The sequence below is a fragment of the Seriola aureovittata genome, chromosome 20, assembly GCF_021018895.1.
Source record: "Seriola aureovittata isolate HTS-2021-v1 ecotype China chromosome 20, ASM2101889v1, whole genome shotgun sequence".
Classification (NCBI taxonomy): domain Eukaryota; kingdom Metazoa; phylum Chordata; class Actinopteri; order Carangiformes; family Carangidae; genus Seriola; species Seriola aureovittata.
The window spans coordinates 5,935,445-5,955,712 of NC_079383.1; the positions used below are offsets into that span (position 1 = coordinate 5,935,445).

Here is a 20,268-nt window from a genome sequence, read left to right on the forward strand (position 1 = left end):
GCTTGTGTCAACAAGGTCTGCAAGAGGAACAGCGTCACTTCAGTTTGATGGTGCTGGTGCTTACACAGCCTTTCCCAGCACACTGCCTGGATACACAGCATAAGCTATACCACACACTGTATGAGCACAGTGCTCTCTCAGATGATTTGGAGATTAAGAAACAAAACTATGGGTTAAGCAGTGAGAGATTGTGCAAAAATAACGACAGCAAAAAAGTAACACAGAGAAGACTGAGAAAACATTCAAACATAGAAATGTACAAGAAATAATGACATTTAATCAACAAAGTCACATCAACATGTTAAGTGATACATTTTTAGCACACAGAGTTCAATGTGATTGCATTTATGTGATTGCTTGATGACTGCTTGGTTTCATGCACTACAAGGCACTGTGTTTTTTCTTTTATGAACTTTAAAATACATATTAAACAATATTAAATCCAGTCACAGATTTGGGGTTAATTATGATTTCTTTTTGTTGTTATTATTCTTTTTACCCCACATTTACAGCAGAAGCTATAAAGGACACATTTGGTATTGATTTGCACCATTCCATACAGTAAAAACAGAAAGAGGATGCAGGTGACACAGGCAAGTAGTAAATATGAGGTATTTGGGTTTATTATCCCACCTTTCTAGGAAGGCTCAGATACATTGAATATATTAGGGGGTTTCAGCTTGTAAGAATTGAAGAAGGAGGCCACTTGATCAGGCAGCTCTGCCAGGACGCTCTGGGCGAGGGCTATGCTGTTTCCCTGCAATGACAAGAAAAAGAAAGCGTTAGTCTCAAGGTCCGTCACCCAAACTAATAATGAAGACATCTTGTCCCTCTTGCAAATACAAATACTGTACATGGCTCAGTCAAGCTCAGATGATTTGTTGGAACAACTATCAACCATAGAGTACAATAGCTCCAATCAGATGACAGTAAAAAACACACATTCAGGAGCTGAGAGGATCTAGAACACTGTACGTGAAGTACTGCACTGTATATAAAAGAGACATTACATTATGTTATTTTGATGGTTTGAGTGTGATATAATTTTTCAGGATAGATCACAAGAACATGGCTTCAGTATGATATAATTAAGTGATAATGCTTAGAGTAAAAAAAAAAATAAAAAAAAAAAATCAATATTGGTTTCTCTTATACTGATATTTAATTTGTTAGTATTTGCCTATGTTACATTCTGGCCAGTAGCTACATGTTTGTTAATATGAGGCATCAAGAAATTAATCTTTTCCCAAACCACTTTGCTGATAGGCTTCAGTGCTTCAGGAAATGCCCCACATTCAGCCAAGTTACCACTGAGTTACTTAAATCCATTACTTAATTCTTATGAAACACTTGCTCCACCATATCTCTGCTGCTTACTTGGAAATCTCTGAAGGGCACAAACTGGACGATGTCTCTCGCGGCGACGTCACCCATGGGCGAACGCAACAATTTGTCGTCACTGTCAAGGAACTCCATTGCACTGAAGTCTGCCCCGCCAACACCCACTATGATGATAGACATGGGCAGACGAGAGGCCTCTACAATCGCAGTGCGGGTCTGGTCCATGTCTGTGATCACTCCATCTGTGATGATGAGCAGCACAAAGTATTGCTGCAGATGGAAACAGAGAAAACAGATCAGATGTAAAAGAACACAAAGATACAATCATTTCCTCATAATCAATAATCGTTTTAATCCCACTTGGCTCTTATTTTGTAGTCAGCATTAGTGACTGAACCATTAGGATATAGTTTATAGATTATTAATTGGCCTACTCCCTAAGCAACAACATTCTTTTATCACTGATGCACATGAAACTCAATACTTCTACCTTGTGCAAAAAGTATGCCTTTGACACAATTGGCCCTAGTGTTCAACTCATTATCTCAAAAATCGCAATCTCGATGTTAAATGTCTAAATAACTATTGGCCCATCTCTAAAATTGTAACGACTATCTCAACTGGGACCATTTCTGAATACCAACAACATCTTAGATCAATTCCAATAAGGGTTCGACGCCCTCCAAAGCTCTGTTAAGGATGACTAATGACCTACTGCTCACTGTTGACGCCAGAAAAAATGCCATCCTCATTCTATTAGATCTTAGTGCAGCCTTTGATACAGTCTGGCTACAGACTAGTTCTCCTCCTCCTCCGCCCCTGTCACCTATGGGGTTCCCCAGGGTTCCAACCTTGGGCCAGTCCTATTCAGCCTATACATGCTTCCCCTTGGAAACATCATCAGAAAACATAACATCTCCTGTCATTTCTATGCTGACGACACGCAGGTGTATTTCTCACTAAAATTTATGGACTCCCTTCAACCTTTCCTGGTATGTTTCAAGGACATTAAGGCCTGGATTACAAACAACTTCCTTCAGTTAAACAGCCATAAAACCAAAGTACATACAGTATATTTGGTCCCTCTAAATCCAGAAGCCTCCTCACAAATAAGCTAGACCACCTCATCCTTTATGTGAAGCCTCATGCAAGAAACCTGGGTATAATCCTTGATTTCAAGCTCTGTCTTGAAAAACATATCACCTCTGTTGTTAAAAGTAGTTACTATCAGTTAAGAACCCTTTTCTGACTGGTACTGAAAAATGTGAGCACATCACCCGAGTCTAAGCCTCCCTTCACTGGCTTCCTGTTCAATTCAGAATTCAATTTAAGACCCTGTTGATTACCTTTAAGGCTCCTTTAATGACCAGGCCTCACCTTATGTCACAGATCTTATCCACTGGCACTCAGCTCCTAGATCTCTCAGCTCTCAAAGCGCATCCCTCCTACATGCTCCTTGTTTTTGATGGTATATTTATAGGTCTCTTATACAGTATATTAACCTGCTTTCCTTTCCCTTACTTGTTAATAGTTTAATTGTCCTTTGTACAGCACTTTGGTCAGCTCAACCTGTGTTTAAATGTGCTCTAGAAATAAAGTTGACTGATGTTCTCTGACAAATTATTCATAATGGGAGATTTTTGTAAGCAAGAAGTTTATTTACTTATTATTAATTAGATACAACACAATAAATATGCAAACATCTTGAAAAACACTCAAAAAATAAAAACCTATAATACCTCAATTCTAAATTCTTCAGTCTTTTCACAAGAAAGTACTGCTGTCTTAACTGATCCTTACAAATATTTGATTCTTGGGTGTCCATAGGTTTCCAACCACTGAGTATTTCAACACTTGCTCTTTGGCTACTTACTGAGGCCCTATTCTGCTGGAGAGCTTGTCTGGCGAAGCAGGCGACGTGTTTGATAATCGGAGAAAAGTTGGTGGGACCCCAGAGCTTCAGCTTGGGTAGACACTTCTGGTATGCCTCCACCACACCTTCTATGCCTGCAAAACACAGACACACACACACACACACACACACACACACACACACACACACACACACACACAACACACACACACACACACACACACACAACACACACACACACACACACACACACACACACACACACACACACACAGACACACAGACACACACACACACACACACACCCACACACACACAGACACACACACACACACACACACACACACACACACACACACACACAGAGCAGCAAAATGGAGCATTACTGAACAACTTTTAACAAACAAACACAGTCTTGGGACAATCTTAAACCTACCTGCACAGAATGGATTTGCTGGATTGAAATTGATAGGAAACTCATGGGAAACCTGTAAGCATGAGTATATAAAAGCTTTAGGATACAGTCCATGACATTTTACACAAACCTCTGAATGTCAGAAAGTCATAAAAACACTGGGCCTCATTCACCAACCTTTCTTAAGAAGAAATTCCTTCTTAAAACCCACTTACGCACTTTTTATGAAGATTCTGACATTCACCAATGTTTTCTTAGTTGGGATTTGTTCTTAGGTAAGAACAGAATCTATGCGCACTCAAGAGCACTCTTATGCACATTTGAGTGCTGACATGTTTGAACAAAATAAGTGGTTTTCTTCGATTCTACAGTTAAATTATAGGCCTATTATATTATTTACATTACAATAATATTTTTGTCATTTATAATATTTATAAAAATAACTTTTAACTTAACTAAGAAAGAAAGAAGATATTGGTGAATGAGGCCCATTGTCTGTTGATCTTGTCTGAAGCCCAAAGTCTTACCAACTGTATAAAATTATTTCATGGCTCAAATCACAAGAGCATAAATAAATAAGCTGTTTTGAAAGTACACTACGATCCAGGTAAATTATAAAACATATTATCATTATCATATATCAGAATAATTTAAACAATCACAATAAAATCAAATGTCTTTGACTTACTTTAACATCTTGCAGAACCTTGAGAGCACAGAGTGCTATGACCTTATCAAGTCATTAATATCTGATGTCTACAGTTAGGATTTCTCAAGATTTTTCATACCTGCCAGGAGGGAGGGACCTGGGCTCCAAAACCAAAGACAGGAAACATCTTGTTACTATACAGAAAGGCAGACAAAATAAAGGTAAGGGTACACCATGAACACAATAGTCAGTAGATCAAAGAAGCTTTGAATCTAAATCCTGTAGAATGTGGTCTTTGCAAGAGTTGTATCCAACTATCTTGATACACAGATTGTCAAGTAAGAAATTATACATTACACAAATTATAAAGATTAGTTTTTAATAAACTAACAATTAGCAAAATAATGAATGCTCTAGCAGTGCTGTTCAAACCAGTGTCCCCATTACTATGAAAAACCCACAAGATTTGTCCAGTGATTAAAAACTTTTGGATAATATTTGGCAGGTTTTTTGTCCAATTCAATGTTCACTTTTTTCTTTTTCAATTTTCTTTCTAAGGGTGGAGGCACAGTGGTGCAGTTAGGTGGTGGTTAGTGTTGGAAGCAGCAGTTTGGATTCACCTGTCATAGTCCTGGATGACTTTACCAACTGCCCAGATGGCTGTCAGGTATTCATTGTAGCCCTCGGGGTTGATGTAGTGGAGGGAATGGGGAGAGCTAGGATCCCCGTTAGAGCCTGTGAAGTCAATGGCAATCTGGGCCAGATCCAGAGAGGATATAGTTCAATATATAGGACACTTCTCAGCAATTAAATGCAAATGAGATACTACAGACAGTCAGTATGTTCATTATAACATCCTGATTTCTAAAATTTGAACATAAAGTAAACAAAAGGTATTAAAGTAATAATATCTTGTGTCCAACATTTCCAGACTCACGGTGAAGTTGATCTGACAGCCCCCCATAATATAATCCAGGAAGGTATACTCCTTCACCACCTGAAAGAGTAAACATTATGTTCATTTTGTGTTGCGATGCAGTAAACACCAGCGAGGGCGGTTACATATGTATGAAGAATTGTCTTTAAAATGCATGCTCTAAAAATTAATCAAAAAATGTGCCAACGCACATCTATTCACAGGCAGAAAATCTACTGGCCGACACAGATATCAATGAGGAGTAAACACTCCAATTCATAGTTTCTAACTCATTACCTGGCAGCGCTTGACGCAAATGACCCCAGAGTTTTTATAGTTTGTTTTCCTCAACTTTTTGGGGTTAACGCACTCAAATTCAGCCTGCAAGCGAGAACAGAGTCATATCTATGCCACTTTAACTATAAATAAATGACAGCCATTTTATTGGTAGAGTTGGAATCAAACACATACACATATAAAAGGCTCACCGGGCAAATGTGTGTTCCCGTTTGCAACTCTGCTAGAGTGGTTCTCAAGCTCCCAATAAGAACATGGGAGCCGTTCACATGATGGTCGTAACAGTCAACCTGAGGACAAACAGAAAGACCTCCTGTGACGTGTGACACAGAAAATATATATTTCCATTTTCATTAAAAAAACAGCAATAAGTAAATGATAAGGAAGGTTAGTTCTGTCAGGGTGTAAAAACTCTTAAGTGATAATAGCAAAATGTCTTTTTTAAACTACTGAGGAAAATCCCCTTATACTACAAGTTTCTCTGTTAATGGATGTGATATAAATATAATTAAAACATAAAGCCTACAATAAATTACAAAGGTCACATCTCACATGCATGAATAAAGTAACATTTCACATCAATTTTAAATGCAGTAACAAAACTAAGTAAAAAGAACAAAGCAAAAACCGCACACCTTCACATGGTGACGTCATTATCGTGCATGCACACACACACTGCTTATCCAGCCGGGTCGCAAGCTCTCCACTGTGTTAAGTTTGGGAGAATTTTAAAATGGGGAGGAAAAAATGCAATTACAAGATGAATTAGTAGTAGTAGTAGGTTAGGCTCATATGGTCAATCAAGCCAACAAAAACTAATCAAAAAAATAAGAGATAAGAAATTTGCTGTTTTACACAACTCAAAGCATTATTCAGGGGTAGAAAGAAAAGAAAATAGCTTAGGCTGCATTTCACAGAGCAAATTAACTCAGATTAGAAGAAAAAATTAAAATGGTAAAAAAACAAACAAACAAAAAAAAAAAACACATTTACCTTTATAGGCTTTTCCACATCTCCTCCACAGAGAGATCGCAATGAGATGCGGAAGGGTCTCCAAATCGGGTTAAGGTTGTTGTAAACAACCTAGATAAACATGTTATTATGAACCACAAGTCTACAATAATTCAGTGCAAGCAGGTGAATGAGTTGTTGGTAAATATCTGTACCTCTGTCCTGTGAGCCAGCTGCCATCCAGTTTCTGTTAGCTTGAAGAACTCCAGGAAAGGGTCGGACCACCACAAAAACTGAACAACCGTATGCGATTAATAATTTACAGCACTTAAAAGGTCTATAAAATTTATATAAAGGCAGTACAAATAATGAAAAACCCTAATGCCAGATCTAAATTGACCTTCAATACCTTTTTGTCCAGCTTGCGCCCTGACACCTCAAACTCTGCCACTCTGGTGTCTGTTATTTCTTCAGCACAGATCTATCATAAAAAACAAAAAAATAAAACAAGGAATCAAAACTCTTGTTCAGTCTTGTAATTTGGGCCATATGACAGATAACTTTTTTGGGCGTTTTCAAAACCCAGAAATTGTGTAAAGTGAGATGAGTAAACAGCCAAAAGCACGTTCATGTCAACTTATACTAATGAGAGAGAAGCAATCAATCACCATAACCAGCAGCGGATATATAGTTATAGAGTATGTCTAATTCTTCCTTTAACCCTCTGGAGTCAGCCCACTCGTCAGTGAATACAGTGAGAATGTATTATTTATAATGACATAACTTTATTTGTATGCCATGCAGAGACTAGCTGAGGAAACCAGTTGAAAGTGCTGATGTGAAGCTTTCATTCCATGCCTCATTTATGTCTGAAGATAATTTTATATATTCCTAATACATTTTTCTAAAGTTAAAATGTTTATATTTTCGGTGGTTTACATGCTTACACGGACTTTGGATGAACAAGGCACAAAAACAAGTTGGGATAAAATGTTTTGTTAATTTTTGTAAAAGTTTGCAAAAACTGAAAGGGTCTGAATACTTTCTGAACATAATGTATTGTGGTTTTATTTCTAACAATTTCCGCTGTATTGGTGTGTAGAAGAAGTGAATATTTTTTTACAACCTTGCACTGTTCTATAATAATATTTTGAGTGATGCTCCCTGAAGATTTGAAAATCTTTATTGGGGTCTGTGTCAATTTCTCTTGTATTTTAGGCTCCTGGCAGTTTTGTTACACTGACAACACGTGAAGTCAGACTTAAAGCTGAGTTTGTGCTTAAAAAAACTACACCATGCATGTGTGGTGAGGACAATTCAAAAGGTGTTCAAGACAAAAAAAGTACAGAAAACTGTCAAAAATGAACTAAACTCTGGGGGCCAGAGGGTGAACAAACATGCGGTAACTAGCAGTGCAGTGCCAAACCTCCAGTAATCCTTGAAAAGTGTAACCGTATACAGCACATACATGTGCATTAAAAACAAGTGTGAGACACTTGGTCTGTTATTATAGGTGCCATCTACCTGACACACTTATGTTGTGACTGCCTGAGCACACTGGAGTCCATTCCGTCCAGTGTGTCTATGTCCACAAAGAGAGTGCCTCAGTCAAAGCTGGAGCATAGCTTATCACTTATATACATCTTTCACAAAAGAGAGTCCACTCACTGTGATGGTCCCACGACCTGCAGGCCTCTGGTTTTTCAGCATCAAAGGTCGAGTTATCTGCCTGCTGGAAACAATCTGGACACAAAACATCATCAGCGACATCACAGAACACAATGAAAAGGTGAACGGACAACCCAAAGTTTTCTCTTAAAACTGTACAAGGTGAAGCTCACCTGGCCCAAGGTACATTCAAGCTCCCCCAGAAAATCATCATCTTCCAGGTCATAGGTGTTATTGTCAATATCATACACGCAAAACTTCAGCCTCTGCACCATCTCGAAATAGTAGTCGATGGTAAACTTCTTGGAGAACTTTGGATTCAGACAGTTCAGGATCATCTCTGTGCGCCCAAACTGAATCACAGAGAAAAAAAAAGTACATCTAGTGTAAGATAAAAAATAAATAAATAGTGAAAACCTTTGTTTGTAAAAATGCAAAAAAGGTACATTTAACAGTTTTTTTTCTGCATCTAGACCACATTGCATTGGGTCCAGATGAAAAACCACTACACTTACACATGTCAAATCTGATCTAGATAGATGATTTGGTGGGTGAGGCTAAAGACTCTTTAAAACATTCTGTCTGATTTGTGAAAATTTCATTCTATTTGTGAAAATGCACAAAAGGAACATTTTACTGCTTTTTTCACATCTAAAACACATTGCATGAGGTCCAGATGAAAAACCACTACACTTACACATGTCAAATCTGATCTAGATAATCCCAAAGAAGATAAAGACTCTTTAAAACAATTCAACAATTAATTCTATCTGTGAAAATGCAAAAAAGGGAAATTTCACCTCTTTTTCAAGACTAGACCACATCAGTACAGATGGAAAATACACTTGTCTTGTCAAATCTGGTCAAGATAATCCCTGAGAGAATAAAAACTCATCAGACAACATTAATGTTTTACCTTAAATGCCTTACACATATTCATAACAGTAAGAGGTGCAATAAACAGAGGATCGGCCGCTCAGCTTTGTAAATTAAATTTCCCTTAACCTAACCCTATCCAGCTGGAATTCTTGTGCCATGACCTAATACAGACCTCATACCAATGGGAGCCTGAAGTGTTGATGTACAAGGCACACAGGGGGTCGGACTTGGAGAAGACGTCCATGTCCATGAGATTCTCACAGGAGATGGTGAGCTCCACCTTGGTGGCCCATTGAGTGGCTGCTGGCGCTGAGGCTCCACTTAAGGCCATGGCAGCTTGTTACACTAAGATGATCACACAGATGATTCACATATATTGTCCGGGGGCGATTCAGACCAGGAACATGTAGGCTATTCAAGTACTGTATCAAATGTTTCTGCTGCTTTAAAATTTCTATCGTACAACATTTAAGAAATGTATTTCACATAATTATATATTACATGTTTTACACACACCTTTAACAGGCCGCAGCGTGTATCAGTTTGTACTGAAGTACAATCGACGACTATATAAATGGTGCGATGATGATAATAACAGAATTAAACACACAAAGTATTGACTAAGACACAATTCGCGTTACTTGGACATGCGGGTAGTTTGGTGGGTGTGGCACCTGGTGCACCAAACTAACACCACCAGCAAGACAAGTCTCCTCAGAAACATGTTGTCTCTTTATATTAGCTGAAAGCTCACTGAGACTGGCTCACCTGCTTAGCTGTCGCCTGCGGTCGTTTATGTGAAACCTTTATCTGACAAGAACAGCTGGGGAGCCAGGGCGGAGCAGCGACTCACCAGCTCACCACTTACCCTTCCGGGAGCGTCAGGCGTGGTTTTCTCTGAGGCCCCTGATAAAATGTTACCACTTGTTCACGTGTGTCTGCTGCATTTGTACGAGAACACTTTAACTATTTACTGCACAATATTCCGACGAACGTTACGACGGAACTCTCACGAGAGTTTGTTGTAAGCCGTCGACTGCATTTGCAGGGAACAGACTTCGCCGGGGTGCATTCAAGAATGAAACATTTATATTAGCCGCTAGAAGACCTTCCGGTGTTAGCTCCAGTTTAAACTGCTCCTGTTTGTCTGTTTGTTTTTAATACACCTCTGTGGACCTCCTTACAGTCTAGTTAAAAACATGTATATTACTTTTTTTAAAAAATATTTATTTGTCACACACGCAATGTGCATGTGATGGTGTGTGTGAGGGGTTGTGTTAAACGACTACTGATACAACAATATAGAAAAATAAAAAAGGGGGGATAAAAGTAATCAAGATGAAAAAGATAGTGTTAAATGTAACTACATGAGTCACAATTTTAAGGCAATGAAATATAAAGTATGTGTGTTCTTGTCTTGTCTTGTCTTTTTGCAGTATTCTGTTTGTTTTACAGTTTTCTGTTTGTGCTCTTGAATGCTCCCTGGTTGTATTTGCTATAAATTAGTGATTCCGTGGCTGTTCCTGATGTTTGAGTGTTTAGACCTCGGACTCAATGGCTTGGAGAGCGTGTACCAGGTTTGTGAGCAGGACCCCGTCCACTGCTAGAGGCGCCGGAGTCAGGGGCACTAACCGGTGTTACTGGACCACTACTTCGAGGAGGAGCGCCGCTGCTCTGGCCGTAAATATCAGACGGTGATATTGTTGTCCTGCATGAGACTGTTTACCTGATTGACAGGGAAGTTTAGGGCTTTGCTAAACCGCTGCTTCTGAGCTTATGTAGGTGAAAGGGCAGCAGCTTTAACCCTGTGACTAAAACAGAACAGGGTTAGTGTGACGACCAGGACGGCTGTCTATGATTTAACTGCGTTTTACTTGAAGTTGATCAAACTCTGAACAGTGCGGTGACCCCGGGCTTCCACCCTGTCCAGGTTACCTGGGGTCACCTCAGACTGATCATTGTAAATAACAGCCAGCAGACCATGAACCACTTTAACACCCGTCACCTCCTTTTTCCTGTGCAGAGTGGAAGAGCTGCTTTACTCCTGGGGCTCCCTGCCCTCTCCTGCCTGGGATATGAAGCTTATAACCGGATGCAGAGTTTAGCCGTGCTCCATGCTATAGGACAAGGTAGTTGGCAAATTGTACAACATGGGAGGTGCTGTTCAAATACAGATGTTGGCACTCGTTTTCATGACTCTCCACACAGTTCTCTTTACAGATTCTCTCGCATCCAAAATACTGTGGCACTAATGCGACCAAAACACGGGATCCACATCTCAAGAAAACTGTCACTCACAACACACCGACCTAAAACACATTAACAGGCAATATTATAATATTTATCACCACTATTGCTATCTATTGCCAAAGGAAGTGGCTCATGAACTGGACTAATTTTATTGTATTACATGTATTGTTCATTATTTATTAATTTATTTATTATTAATTTAATTATTATTACTATTAATGAGATGCTGGACTGGGGATAAATAAAGTATATATCTATCTACATTCTCGACTATGCTACTTAATAGTATCAGTCACAAATGTTGCACTCTGCTTCAATAAGCTTTATTTAATTAATTTTTAAAAATGTTATTTTGCCTTTTTATTATGAGTAAAGCCAAGTACACCTAATGAAACTTAAGTATTTCAATCAAGAGACAGAATCTTTCTGCAGCCTGATCCACCCTGATCATAAACTGTCACCCATCCATGAGGAGGAGAGTTTCTCTGTGGGGCTGAGGAGTGGAGAGTAAGGTGGAAGGAAAAGTGACTCCATCTTGGGATTGGCTGTAAAACCAGTATGTAACTGTGAGAGAAACATCACATCTTTCAAACTGTTCTGGATTCAGTCTCACCTGCCCCCTTTCATCACCTGGTACATGTCTTTCATCTTTTGAACTTAGATGTAAGTTCTTACAACAGAATGTAAATGTGAAAAATACAAAGATGGGTTACTGGGAAACATGCAACTGCCAAGGTTTACTCTTTCTGTCCTCATTGTTGATCAATGGAAAATTAGTAATTTGCACCACTTGAAAGTAGAATATAGTCTGACGGGTCCATCTTGTAGCCCCGGTCTTGAAGTGTTTTAATAGTTTTAAGACCTTAATTGCTTTAATTTTTAGTTGTTGCTCATTTGTTGTAAAGTTTTTGTTTTATAAGATCAGTTCCTTTTTTTTTTTTTTTTTTTTTTTGGTTTTTTTTGTTTGTTTGTTTTTTTTAGGTTAGGTGATATTATTCCATCACAGGACTGTGAGGCTGCAACTAACAATTCTTTTAATTATCAATACTTGTAATAATAGTTTGATACTTATTTTTCCATAATTATTTGATTATTTGTTCAGTGAATAAAATGTCAGAAAATAGTGAAAATTAATTTGTATTCCCTGAAGGCCAAGTGAACACGTTCAGGTGTGTGTTGTGTTGTTTTTTTTTTTTTTTTTTAAAACATCAGTCAAAAATGTTTTGAGTTATCATAGAAAACAGAAACTAACAAATTTTCATATTTAAGAAGCTGGTACCAGAAGACAACAAAACACAGAGGTTTAGTAGTGGCAGAGTCTGAGTGAGAAAACATTTCACGGGGTTTTGGCGGATGTGATGACTGAATACATTTTACCTGAGAGAAATGGGCAGTGATTCACAGCCGAGTCCACTCTGACTGCTGTTGTTCTGACTGTGTGGAGAGTTTTTGAAAATGTGAACTCTGTATATAGAAATTCACGTTACCAGCTGTTTTTTTAAAAAAAAAAAAAAAAAAAAAAAAAAAAAAAAAAAAAAAAAAAAAAAAAGGTTTCTGACTAAATTTGCTGTTCTGTTTTGTGCCTGTGCAGAGGAGGTTTTGGAGCAGGCTGACTACCTGTACAGCTGTGCAGAGACCGAGAAACTCTACCAACTGCTGCTGCAGTACAAGGACAGGTGAGTGGTAGATGGTAGAGTGCATTTGTATCTGCCACCAGGGGGCACCAAAGTAAAACATTTAACACATACACACATCTAAGTACATCTAAATAAACCTGTATGCACTTGTATCCATCCAGTGACGATGCAGAGTTCCTGTGGAGGTTGGCCCGGGCATCTCGGGACCTGTCCCTCCTGCCCAACATGGAGGCCGAGCGGAAGAAGCAGCTGATGTTCGAGGCCTTTGAATACGCCAAGAGGGCACTGGAGAAAGATGACAAGTGTTTTGCAGCACACAAGGTTAAAAGTGTGTGTGTGTGTGTGTGTCCCCTTATTTTCTTAAACAATAAATGAAATGAATCCACTTGAAGGATATTAATCAGCCTTTTATGACACAAAACCTTCAGCTTTGTTCCTTTTCCTGATGTAGTGGTACGCTGTGTGTCTCAGCGACGTCGGGGATTACGAGGGAGTCAAGGTGAAAATAGGAAATTCATACATCATCAGGGAACATCTAGAGGTGAGAGGTCATTTGTGTCGATGTGTTATTATCACTGTGTCACATTTATCTATATTTTGAAGTGAAACATTTTTCTTTTTCCTAGAGAGCCGTCGAGCTGAATCCCAAAGATGCCACTTCCTTACACATCCTGGGTTACTGGTGAGAGCTTTATTCCGCACATCAGTCAGATGTGCGGAAGTCAGACATGGATATAAACATGTCTGTTTTAGATTTGACAGCTCAGTGTTGCTTCTAAGACTTTGCGGAGGTAAAGGGAGCTGATGCTGGCAGTGGACTGATTGTTGGTGCAGGGGGGCGGTGATGAACAAGATGTGTTTGTCACTATTATAGGCCCAATGAAAGCTAACAGAATTGGATGTAAACCAGATGGAAAAGTGTGTAAAAACAAAAATAATCAAATCTTAACCACATGTTCGTTCGAAGGGGAAATAATACTGTTGCTGTTTTTAAAGCAAAACCCACAGGGTTTGAGGTATGAGGTGACTTCACTCTGTTGTTTACTGTGTATCGGACAGTAGTTCACTAATACAAATTGTAGTGCTACATGAGAAAGTGTTGTGTTTTCTGAGCTGAAGAACAGAAAACCATTCCTGTGCCACTCTGCACGTCTGTCTTCCTCGATCCACTGTGACCTGCAATCATCATCATCATCATCATCATCATCCAAACTGCAGCAGACTGGATGTTCGTGTAGTTTATGGTTTGAAGACTCTGACCATGTAATAACAGTGTCTCCAGTGTGAGTTTGGCCTGTTACTTGTCTTTATTAAATCAAGAGAAAAATGTCAGAAAAACCATATTAAGAGTGGAGACCATTCATCCTGAGAGGGACATGAAGGTCCTTCCAACGGACCTTTTTCACAGCAACATTTTGACTTGGCAGGTGTAACTAATTCAAATGCTAATTGAAACAGTTGCAATATCAGATCTTTTATCCAAGATCTTACTAATGGGCCAATTATTATTAGAGCTATAAGTCACTTAAAGGTTCTTTTTGGAGTCAAGACCTCTAGTAGTGTTGTGGAGCCATTTTTCTGTGAGTGGTTCTCCGTTACCTCCCGTCAGGTAACGTGCCAACATATGCTGCAGTGTTTGGGGGGTCCACAAATAAGATTGCTGTAAACAACCATGGATGTAAACAATTTTGCCTTCAAAATACTTGGCGTTTCATGAGGAAGAAAATGCATTCAACATGTTTGTTATAGCCCAAGGACACAAACAGTGATAAATACTGCTTGTAAACAGCTTTAAGGCTTTCATTCAGGGAAATCCATGTCTTTCTCAGGTGCTTTGCTTTTGCTGAGCTGCCGTGGTATCAACGCAAGGTGGCGGCTGTAATCTTTGCGTCACCACCTGTGTCCACATACGAGGAGGTGAGGACACTTCTGTCTCTTACTTTGTTTTGCCTCTTACTGCAGTGTTAAAACGGCTTTGACACCTTTTACAAATGTGGATGAAATCATGTTTGTCTGTCCCTTTCAGGCCCTGGCATTCTTCCTGAAGGCTGAAGAGGGTAAAATGCTGGATCCTAATCAACTCGCTGAGGCAGTTGCTGAAAAATGTTGGCTGCAGCTAGAAGTCTTGGCTTGGAAATGTTTTCTCCACTGTTCATAAATGTCTCCATATTTTATTTATTCTCAGTTGATCCTGACTTCTACAGTAAAAACCTGCTGATGCTCGGGAAGACCTACATGGGTATGAAAGACAAGCAGAAAGCTCTGTTCTGGTTAACCAAAGCTAAAGAGTACCCTGCTCACACACTGGAAGACAAAGAGGTGATTTCACTGTGTTTACACGAGGTTGATGTTTAATTACCCTTTGGGAATTTTGATGCATGAGTCATACATGCTGATGTGCACATACTCAGTTGGTTTACTGGATATGTGTTTCCTCTGCAGGTCCATAAAGAAGCCGTTGACCTCCTAAAGAAGCTCGGATGAAGCTGTGTTTACCACTGAGTGGAACATGAAGCCTTTCAGGACTTTTAGACTGTTAATAATTGCTAACAAAACGTTTTCTTTGTATGATTTTGTAATTAATTAATGATACAGTAGAACTGTAAGTGACCTTGCACACAGAAGACACTCTTGCCTTTTGAGGTAATAAGGCTATGTCTAAACATCCAGCTTGTTGTTAATTTAAAACCGATATAACTACAAGTACAGGATGCCTGTACATAATCGATTACTGTATCTGTTCAAGCTAACAGCACGTTTTGTGTGTTAAGGGGAAAAATTGCACTAAACTGTAGTTTTTATGCCTCCGCAGCCAGAGCCCGAGGTTTTCCGGTTGTCCGTCCATCCCATTCTCATGGACACGATATCTCAATCACACCTGGACAGAACTTTAAATTTGGCACAAACATTCACTAGGACTCAAGGATGAACTAATTAGATTTTGGTGGCCCAAGGTCACGGTCACGATGACCTCACAAAACATGATTTTGGCCTTGTGAATACAATAGCTCAAACTCTGTGAGGGAGTCGCTTCAAATGTGGCACAAACATTCACTTGGACTCAAGGATAAATTGATTAGATTTTGGTTTGTCAAAGGTCATGGTGACCTCACAAAACATGATTTTGGCCTTGTGAATGCAATATCTCGAGAACTCCTCAAGGGAATCCCTTCAAATTTGGCACAGAAAAGAAAAAACTTTTGAGCCATTACTCAAGACATCACTTGGCAATTATGACAAAATTGCACACAAATGGTTATATATTTTATATGATTCTAGATAAGGGGGATGTAACCTGAAACTAATCTGAGTGGCGGAGGCGTATAGCCGCGAGGCGGTAATTCTAGTTTTTCCAGATAAAAATAATGTCATATTTGTTTGTTTGATTAATCCATTCCTGACCAGTGAAAAGAGACTGGAGAGTTAAGTCTACCTGTAAACCAAATGAAAGCTCCTGGTCACAAATGAATCTTCCGCTGAGCAATGGTTTCTGTTGCCACTGACTGCAGTTATGTCACTAAATGACAGTGTATCGCTCAATAAGTGGTTTTGTGGGATAGGTTTCCAACATTCTCCAGGAAATAAGGTGATTTTAGTGGAATCTGATTCAGAGATTCTCTTGCTGGCATCACAGTCACACACACAAACTGATTAGATTAAAATGACTTCAAAGCAGCTGTAAAGATGGTCAGATGCATTTATTAAATATGATTCTTTCCAAAGGCATTAAAACAAAAATGATAAACCCAGAGCATGTCATTTTCTTTCATAACAGAATAAAAATTTCCACCGGTTTTGTAAATCCTGAGCAGGCGGCTTCGCACAACAAAAAGAAAGCAAGCGTGGTCATGGAGGGGGTTTATTCACTTATTTATTTGTATCTCATAAATCCATCTCTCTTCATTTAAAATGGGTGAAAGCAGATTAAAAATGAATCTTCTATACACATCGTCTCCAGTAAAGGGGCATTCTGTACAGTGTAGTTGGTGTTTACAGTGTATATCTACACGCGATATGTTACAGTTTGGATGCGTTTCAGGCGGCCTAAACCGGAGTCGGCACAGTTAGAGGTCACCTTCTGCACAATCACGTACTGTACGGATATACAGTGTCATCAATCAGCTTCACTGTGAGGGAATACACCTGCCCAAGTCCTGTTTAGGTTAGTTACTGGCTACGGTGAAGGCAACCTGAAACGTCCCATCTATTTCTGATAAGAACAAAGGCATCACAGATTTCCATCAATGGAGTGGCGGCTCTGTGTAATTAATTATAATATTTAAGTACTTTATTTACTTTCATTATTTTTATACAATGAATATTCACATACAGTTGATTTTCTTTGATTACAGGTTTCTGTTCAAAAGGAAGCACAGTTATGCAGTTTTGACTTCTCTTAAAAGTCTCGGATCCTTTTGCTACAGTAAATGTTCGTCTTTATACGGTCGTCCCTCCTCGCAGCTCTTCCACAAACACAGCTGAATACATGTTATATACATAACTGATAACTTGACTAATCACGAGCTCCTCCTGAAAAAAATTTTTAAAGCATCTTGCTGTTTGCAGTGGTCTGAGGAAACAATGCTGGAGAGAACGAGGAGAACGGCCTGCCACTGCCAAAGCTTTTTTTTTCTTTTTCTTTTTAAGCTGAGACCACTGACTGAAAGAATAAGCACCAGAGTTGTCATTTAGTAACGATGGAGTTAGACGTGACATTTTGAAAACACACCCTGAAGCATTTGAGGAAAGAAAATCAGCAAGAGACAAGGGCACAAGCAGGTGCAAAAACAAAAACCACACAACATACAGCAATGCAGTGCATCATCAGGCTTGTTGCTGTGTCAGTCTCCAAACAGACCACAGGCTGCAGGAGTTTCCCTGTGAGAGGTTTCAACTAGCTGGTGTGGCACATTAGTGTCTCTTTAATAGAGCTTTATAATTGTTATTTGTATGTGAATTAGTCTAATTGTTTTCCTGCAAACAGCCTCAACTTCACTGATTTATACACACAGATCTTCATCAAAGTAAGGCTTTGTCATATCAGCACAATTCAGTGATCTGAATTCATTGAACTGTAGGAGAGGGCTCAGCTCTCGCAGAGGCTTGAATTTTGTTGTTTCATCTTGTGTAGCTAAGCTGTGTTCACACTGTTGACTGAGCAGCCAAATAGCAGATACACACTATATGAGACATAAATTATTTTCTAACAATAATTTACAGGTGCAGTTAATACTTTAAGAAACCCCAAATTTCTTATGTTGAATCTTCATTTTTCCTTGACTCTGTACTGCCTTCATGCAGTGTTTGTATATATTTGTATACACTACTTTCCAGTAATTCAAGAGAAGCAATTTTTTATTCGAGCGCCTCTAATCTACTTTATGATCATTTACCAAATTAAACTACCAGTCTATGGGACATTCAACAACTTTTACTGCCATGATAATAACATTTCTGCAGCACTGTATTCAGTTGTGATTAGTTCATGGTTGGTATTATATGAGAAGCTGACAACAGCTCCTTTCAGTACATGTATAGATGAACTGAAAGGAGTACATTCATCTGAATTTATGAATGAGAGGTCTTTGAACTTTATTACAACAGTAGATGACCATGAATGAAATTCTTTCACTTGTCATATGTTGTCTTTGATATTCATGGTTAAAATCTGTGAGGGTATTTATCTAGTGTGATACCTTGAGCTGAGGTGTTGAAGTAAAGGGGGTTTGCATGTTGTCAAAATAAGCATAACCACTTCTGGTGCACTGTGAACCACAGAGGATTCACAGACTGGAGACACTTTGCAGTCCGAGATCAAAGCTCGAAGAGGCAAAAGAGAATCAGCAAAGCGCACATGAACAATTGAGCCACTGAATCTGTTCTATCTTGTGTTTTTTGTTGTGACAATTTTCCAAACAGCTCAATGTTTAAATGAAAGCTGTAACTCTGTCATTCTTGTTTGTTTCTCACTTCCCATCTGAAGCAGCAGGCTGCAGTCTAGGTGGCCTGGAACATGCCCATGGTCTCTGATCTGAATATCTGAACTACTAACCACAGGCTCCACTGTCAACACGCACGCACGCACGCACGCACGCACACACACAACTCTTCTACTTCAATTTAGAATATTTTCCTTTTCATCCTCGTGTTCCTTTTGATTTCTGATATAGAAGCTTTAGTCCAGGAACTTCACAGCAGAGTCTTCATCCAAACAGGACGATCCGATGATGCTTCTTTCTCTGGGCTGGTGTCCACAATCTCATTGAGGGCAAAACTGTACGAGATGGTTATTCTCCGCTTCACCAGCTTCAGATCTGCTCATCCTGAACACTTTGCCTTTTAGATGATGATGGTTTAAAAAAAAAAAAAAAAAAAAAAAAGAAGCTAATTTAGAGACTGAGCGATCCATGCTAAAATGTCCGTGTGTGAGCGGTGGTGGAAGACAGTCTTCTCATCTTCCGAGGCAGCCATGCAAGCACACAAAAAATTGCAACAATTACTATGGGTCCAACAGGAAAAAAAGAAATTCAGGCACCAGACCGCAGTACTGCTCCTGCCTTTTAAAAGCTCTATAGAACTAGAGCTTTAAAAGTAGATTACGCTTCTACTATAAAATCCTCTCAAAAACACTTTCAGTCTATTTTAAAAAGCCAGTCAGCAGTGGGGAGGAAATAAAAAAAATATCCATGATTTCTGTTTTTAAACAGAGGAGCAAAAATGCTGAAATGCTTGCATATTTCATGATGGGGTATCATATAATATATAAGGGCTAGGGAACAGGACTGCAGCAAAAATGATGCTGCAAATTAAGATTTGGTTTAAGATGAGAAAATAGCTTATATACATTGGTGGTTATCTTGTGCAATTTTTTTTTAGTTTGTTTGTTTGACTGAATAAACAGCGATGGGGGAAGGGGAGAAGACAAGAGGACTCCTCCCTCTATTCTTGGCCAAATCCTTCTGTTTCCTCGATGGCGAAGAGCAGCTTCTCTTTCAGCTGTTCAAAACTTTTGTAAGGGGGCAAGTCCAGACGGTTAAAACTGTAAACACCAAGCGGGAGAACCAAATGTCAGTATAAAGATGGATTATAAAACATTTGATTACATATTATTCCTGGGATATTAACAGTTTCCTACATGAACTGTGGTTGCTGTGATGCACTTTTCTAGAGATCTCACTGTACCCATGACAGAGACGGGAACACATTGGCAAAACTGATCGAGAATTCAGTGTGAAACATCACTCATGTTTTTATCCTGCGTCATCCAATTAAGTCCATTTATTATAAATGATTTGAATTATATTCAACTACTAATTTGTGTCCCTGTGAATAGTAATATACTGAAACAACATCAGGACAACATTCTGTGTGAGAGAGGAATGAATCCCATGA

The 20,268-nt window shown here is 39.0% G+C and overlaps 3 protein-coding genes across 8 annotated transcripts in view; 1 reads left to right on the forward strand and 2 right to left on the reverse strand.

Annotated features, from left to right (window-relative positions):
• Positions 1 to 257: 257 nt before the first annotated feature.
• LOC130161505 (copine-3-like) lies at positions 258 to 10,040 on the reverse strand. 4 transcript variants are annotated; one of them, XM_056364850.1, is made up of 16 exons: positions 9,858 to 10,040; positions 9,162 to 9,334; positions 8,284 to 8,463; positions 8,111 to 8,185; positions 6,852 to 6,923; positions 6,658 to 6,735; positions 6,485 to 6,574; positions 5,683 to 5,781; positions 5,492 to 5,575; positions 5,216 to 5,275; positions 4,899 to 5,032; positions 4,418 to 4,472; positions 3,651 to 3,702; positions 3,215 to 3,348; positions 1,378 to 1,611; positions 258 to 757 (listed from the first exon to the last, which is right to left on the reverse strand). In XM_056364850.1, the coding sequence occupies exons 2-16, from the start codon at positions 9,318 to 9,320 to the stop codon at positions 638 to 640; spliced, it is 1,626 nt and encodes a 541-aa protein (XP_056220825.1). In that variant the 5' UTR covers positions 9,321 to 9,334; positions 9,858 to 10,040; the 3' UTR covers positions 258 to 637. The 4 variants fall into 4 exon arrangements, with proteins under 4 accessions (XP_056220825.1, XP_056220824.1, XP_056220826.1 ...); XM_056364849.1 differs by having other exon boundaries at positions 9,758 to 10,040; XM_056364851.1 differs by lacking the exon at positions 9,858 to 10,040 and adding an exon at positions 9,506 to 9,748.
• A 446-nt stretch (positions 10,041 to 10,486) lies between these two features.
• On the forward strand, positions 10,487 to 16,625 carry rmdn1 (regulator of microtubule dynamics 1). Its single transcript, XM_056364853.1, has 10 exons — positions 10,487 to 10,669; positions 11,013 to 11,118; positions 12,831 to 12,915; positions 13,038 to 13,197; positions 13,328 to 13,417; positions 13,503 to 13,558; positions 14,706 to 14,793; positions 14,903 to 14,933; positions 15,062 to 15,195; positions 15,319 to 16,625. The coding sequence occupies exons 1-10, from the start codon at positions 10,544 to 10,546 to the stop codon at positions 15,358 to 15,360; spliced, it is 918 nt and encodes a 305-aa protein (XP_056220828.1). The 5' UTR covers positions 10,487 to 10,543; the 3' UTR covers positions 15,361 to 16,625.
• LOC130161504 (NEDD4-like E3 ubiquitin-protein ligase WWP1) overlaps positions 16,556 to 20,268 on the reverse strand; it is a 32,162-nt gene continuing 28,449 nt past the window's right edge. For all 3 annotated transcript variants that reach the window (XM_056364848.1, XM_056364845.1, XM_056364846.1), the window contains exon 25: positions 16,556 to 19,915. In XM_056364848.1, coding sequence (XP_056220823.1) covers positions 19,816 to 19,915 — 100 coding nt within the window. In that variant the 3' untranslated portion in view covers positions 16,556 to 19,815. The remainder of the gene's footprint in view (positions 19,916 to 20,268) is intronic.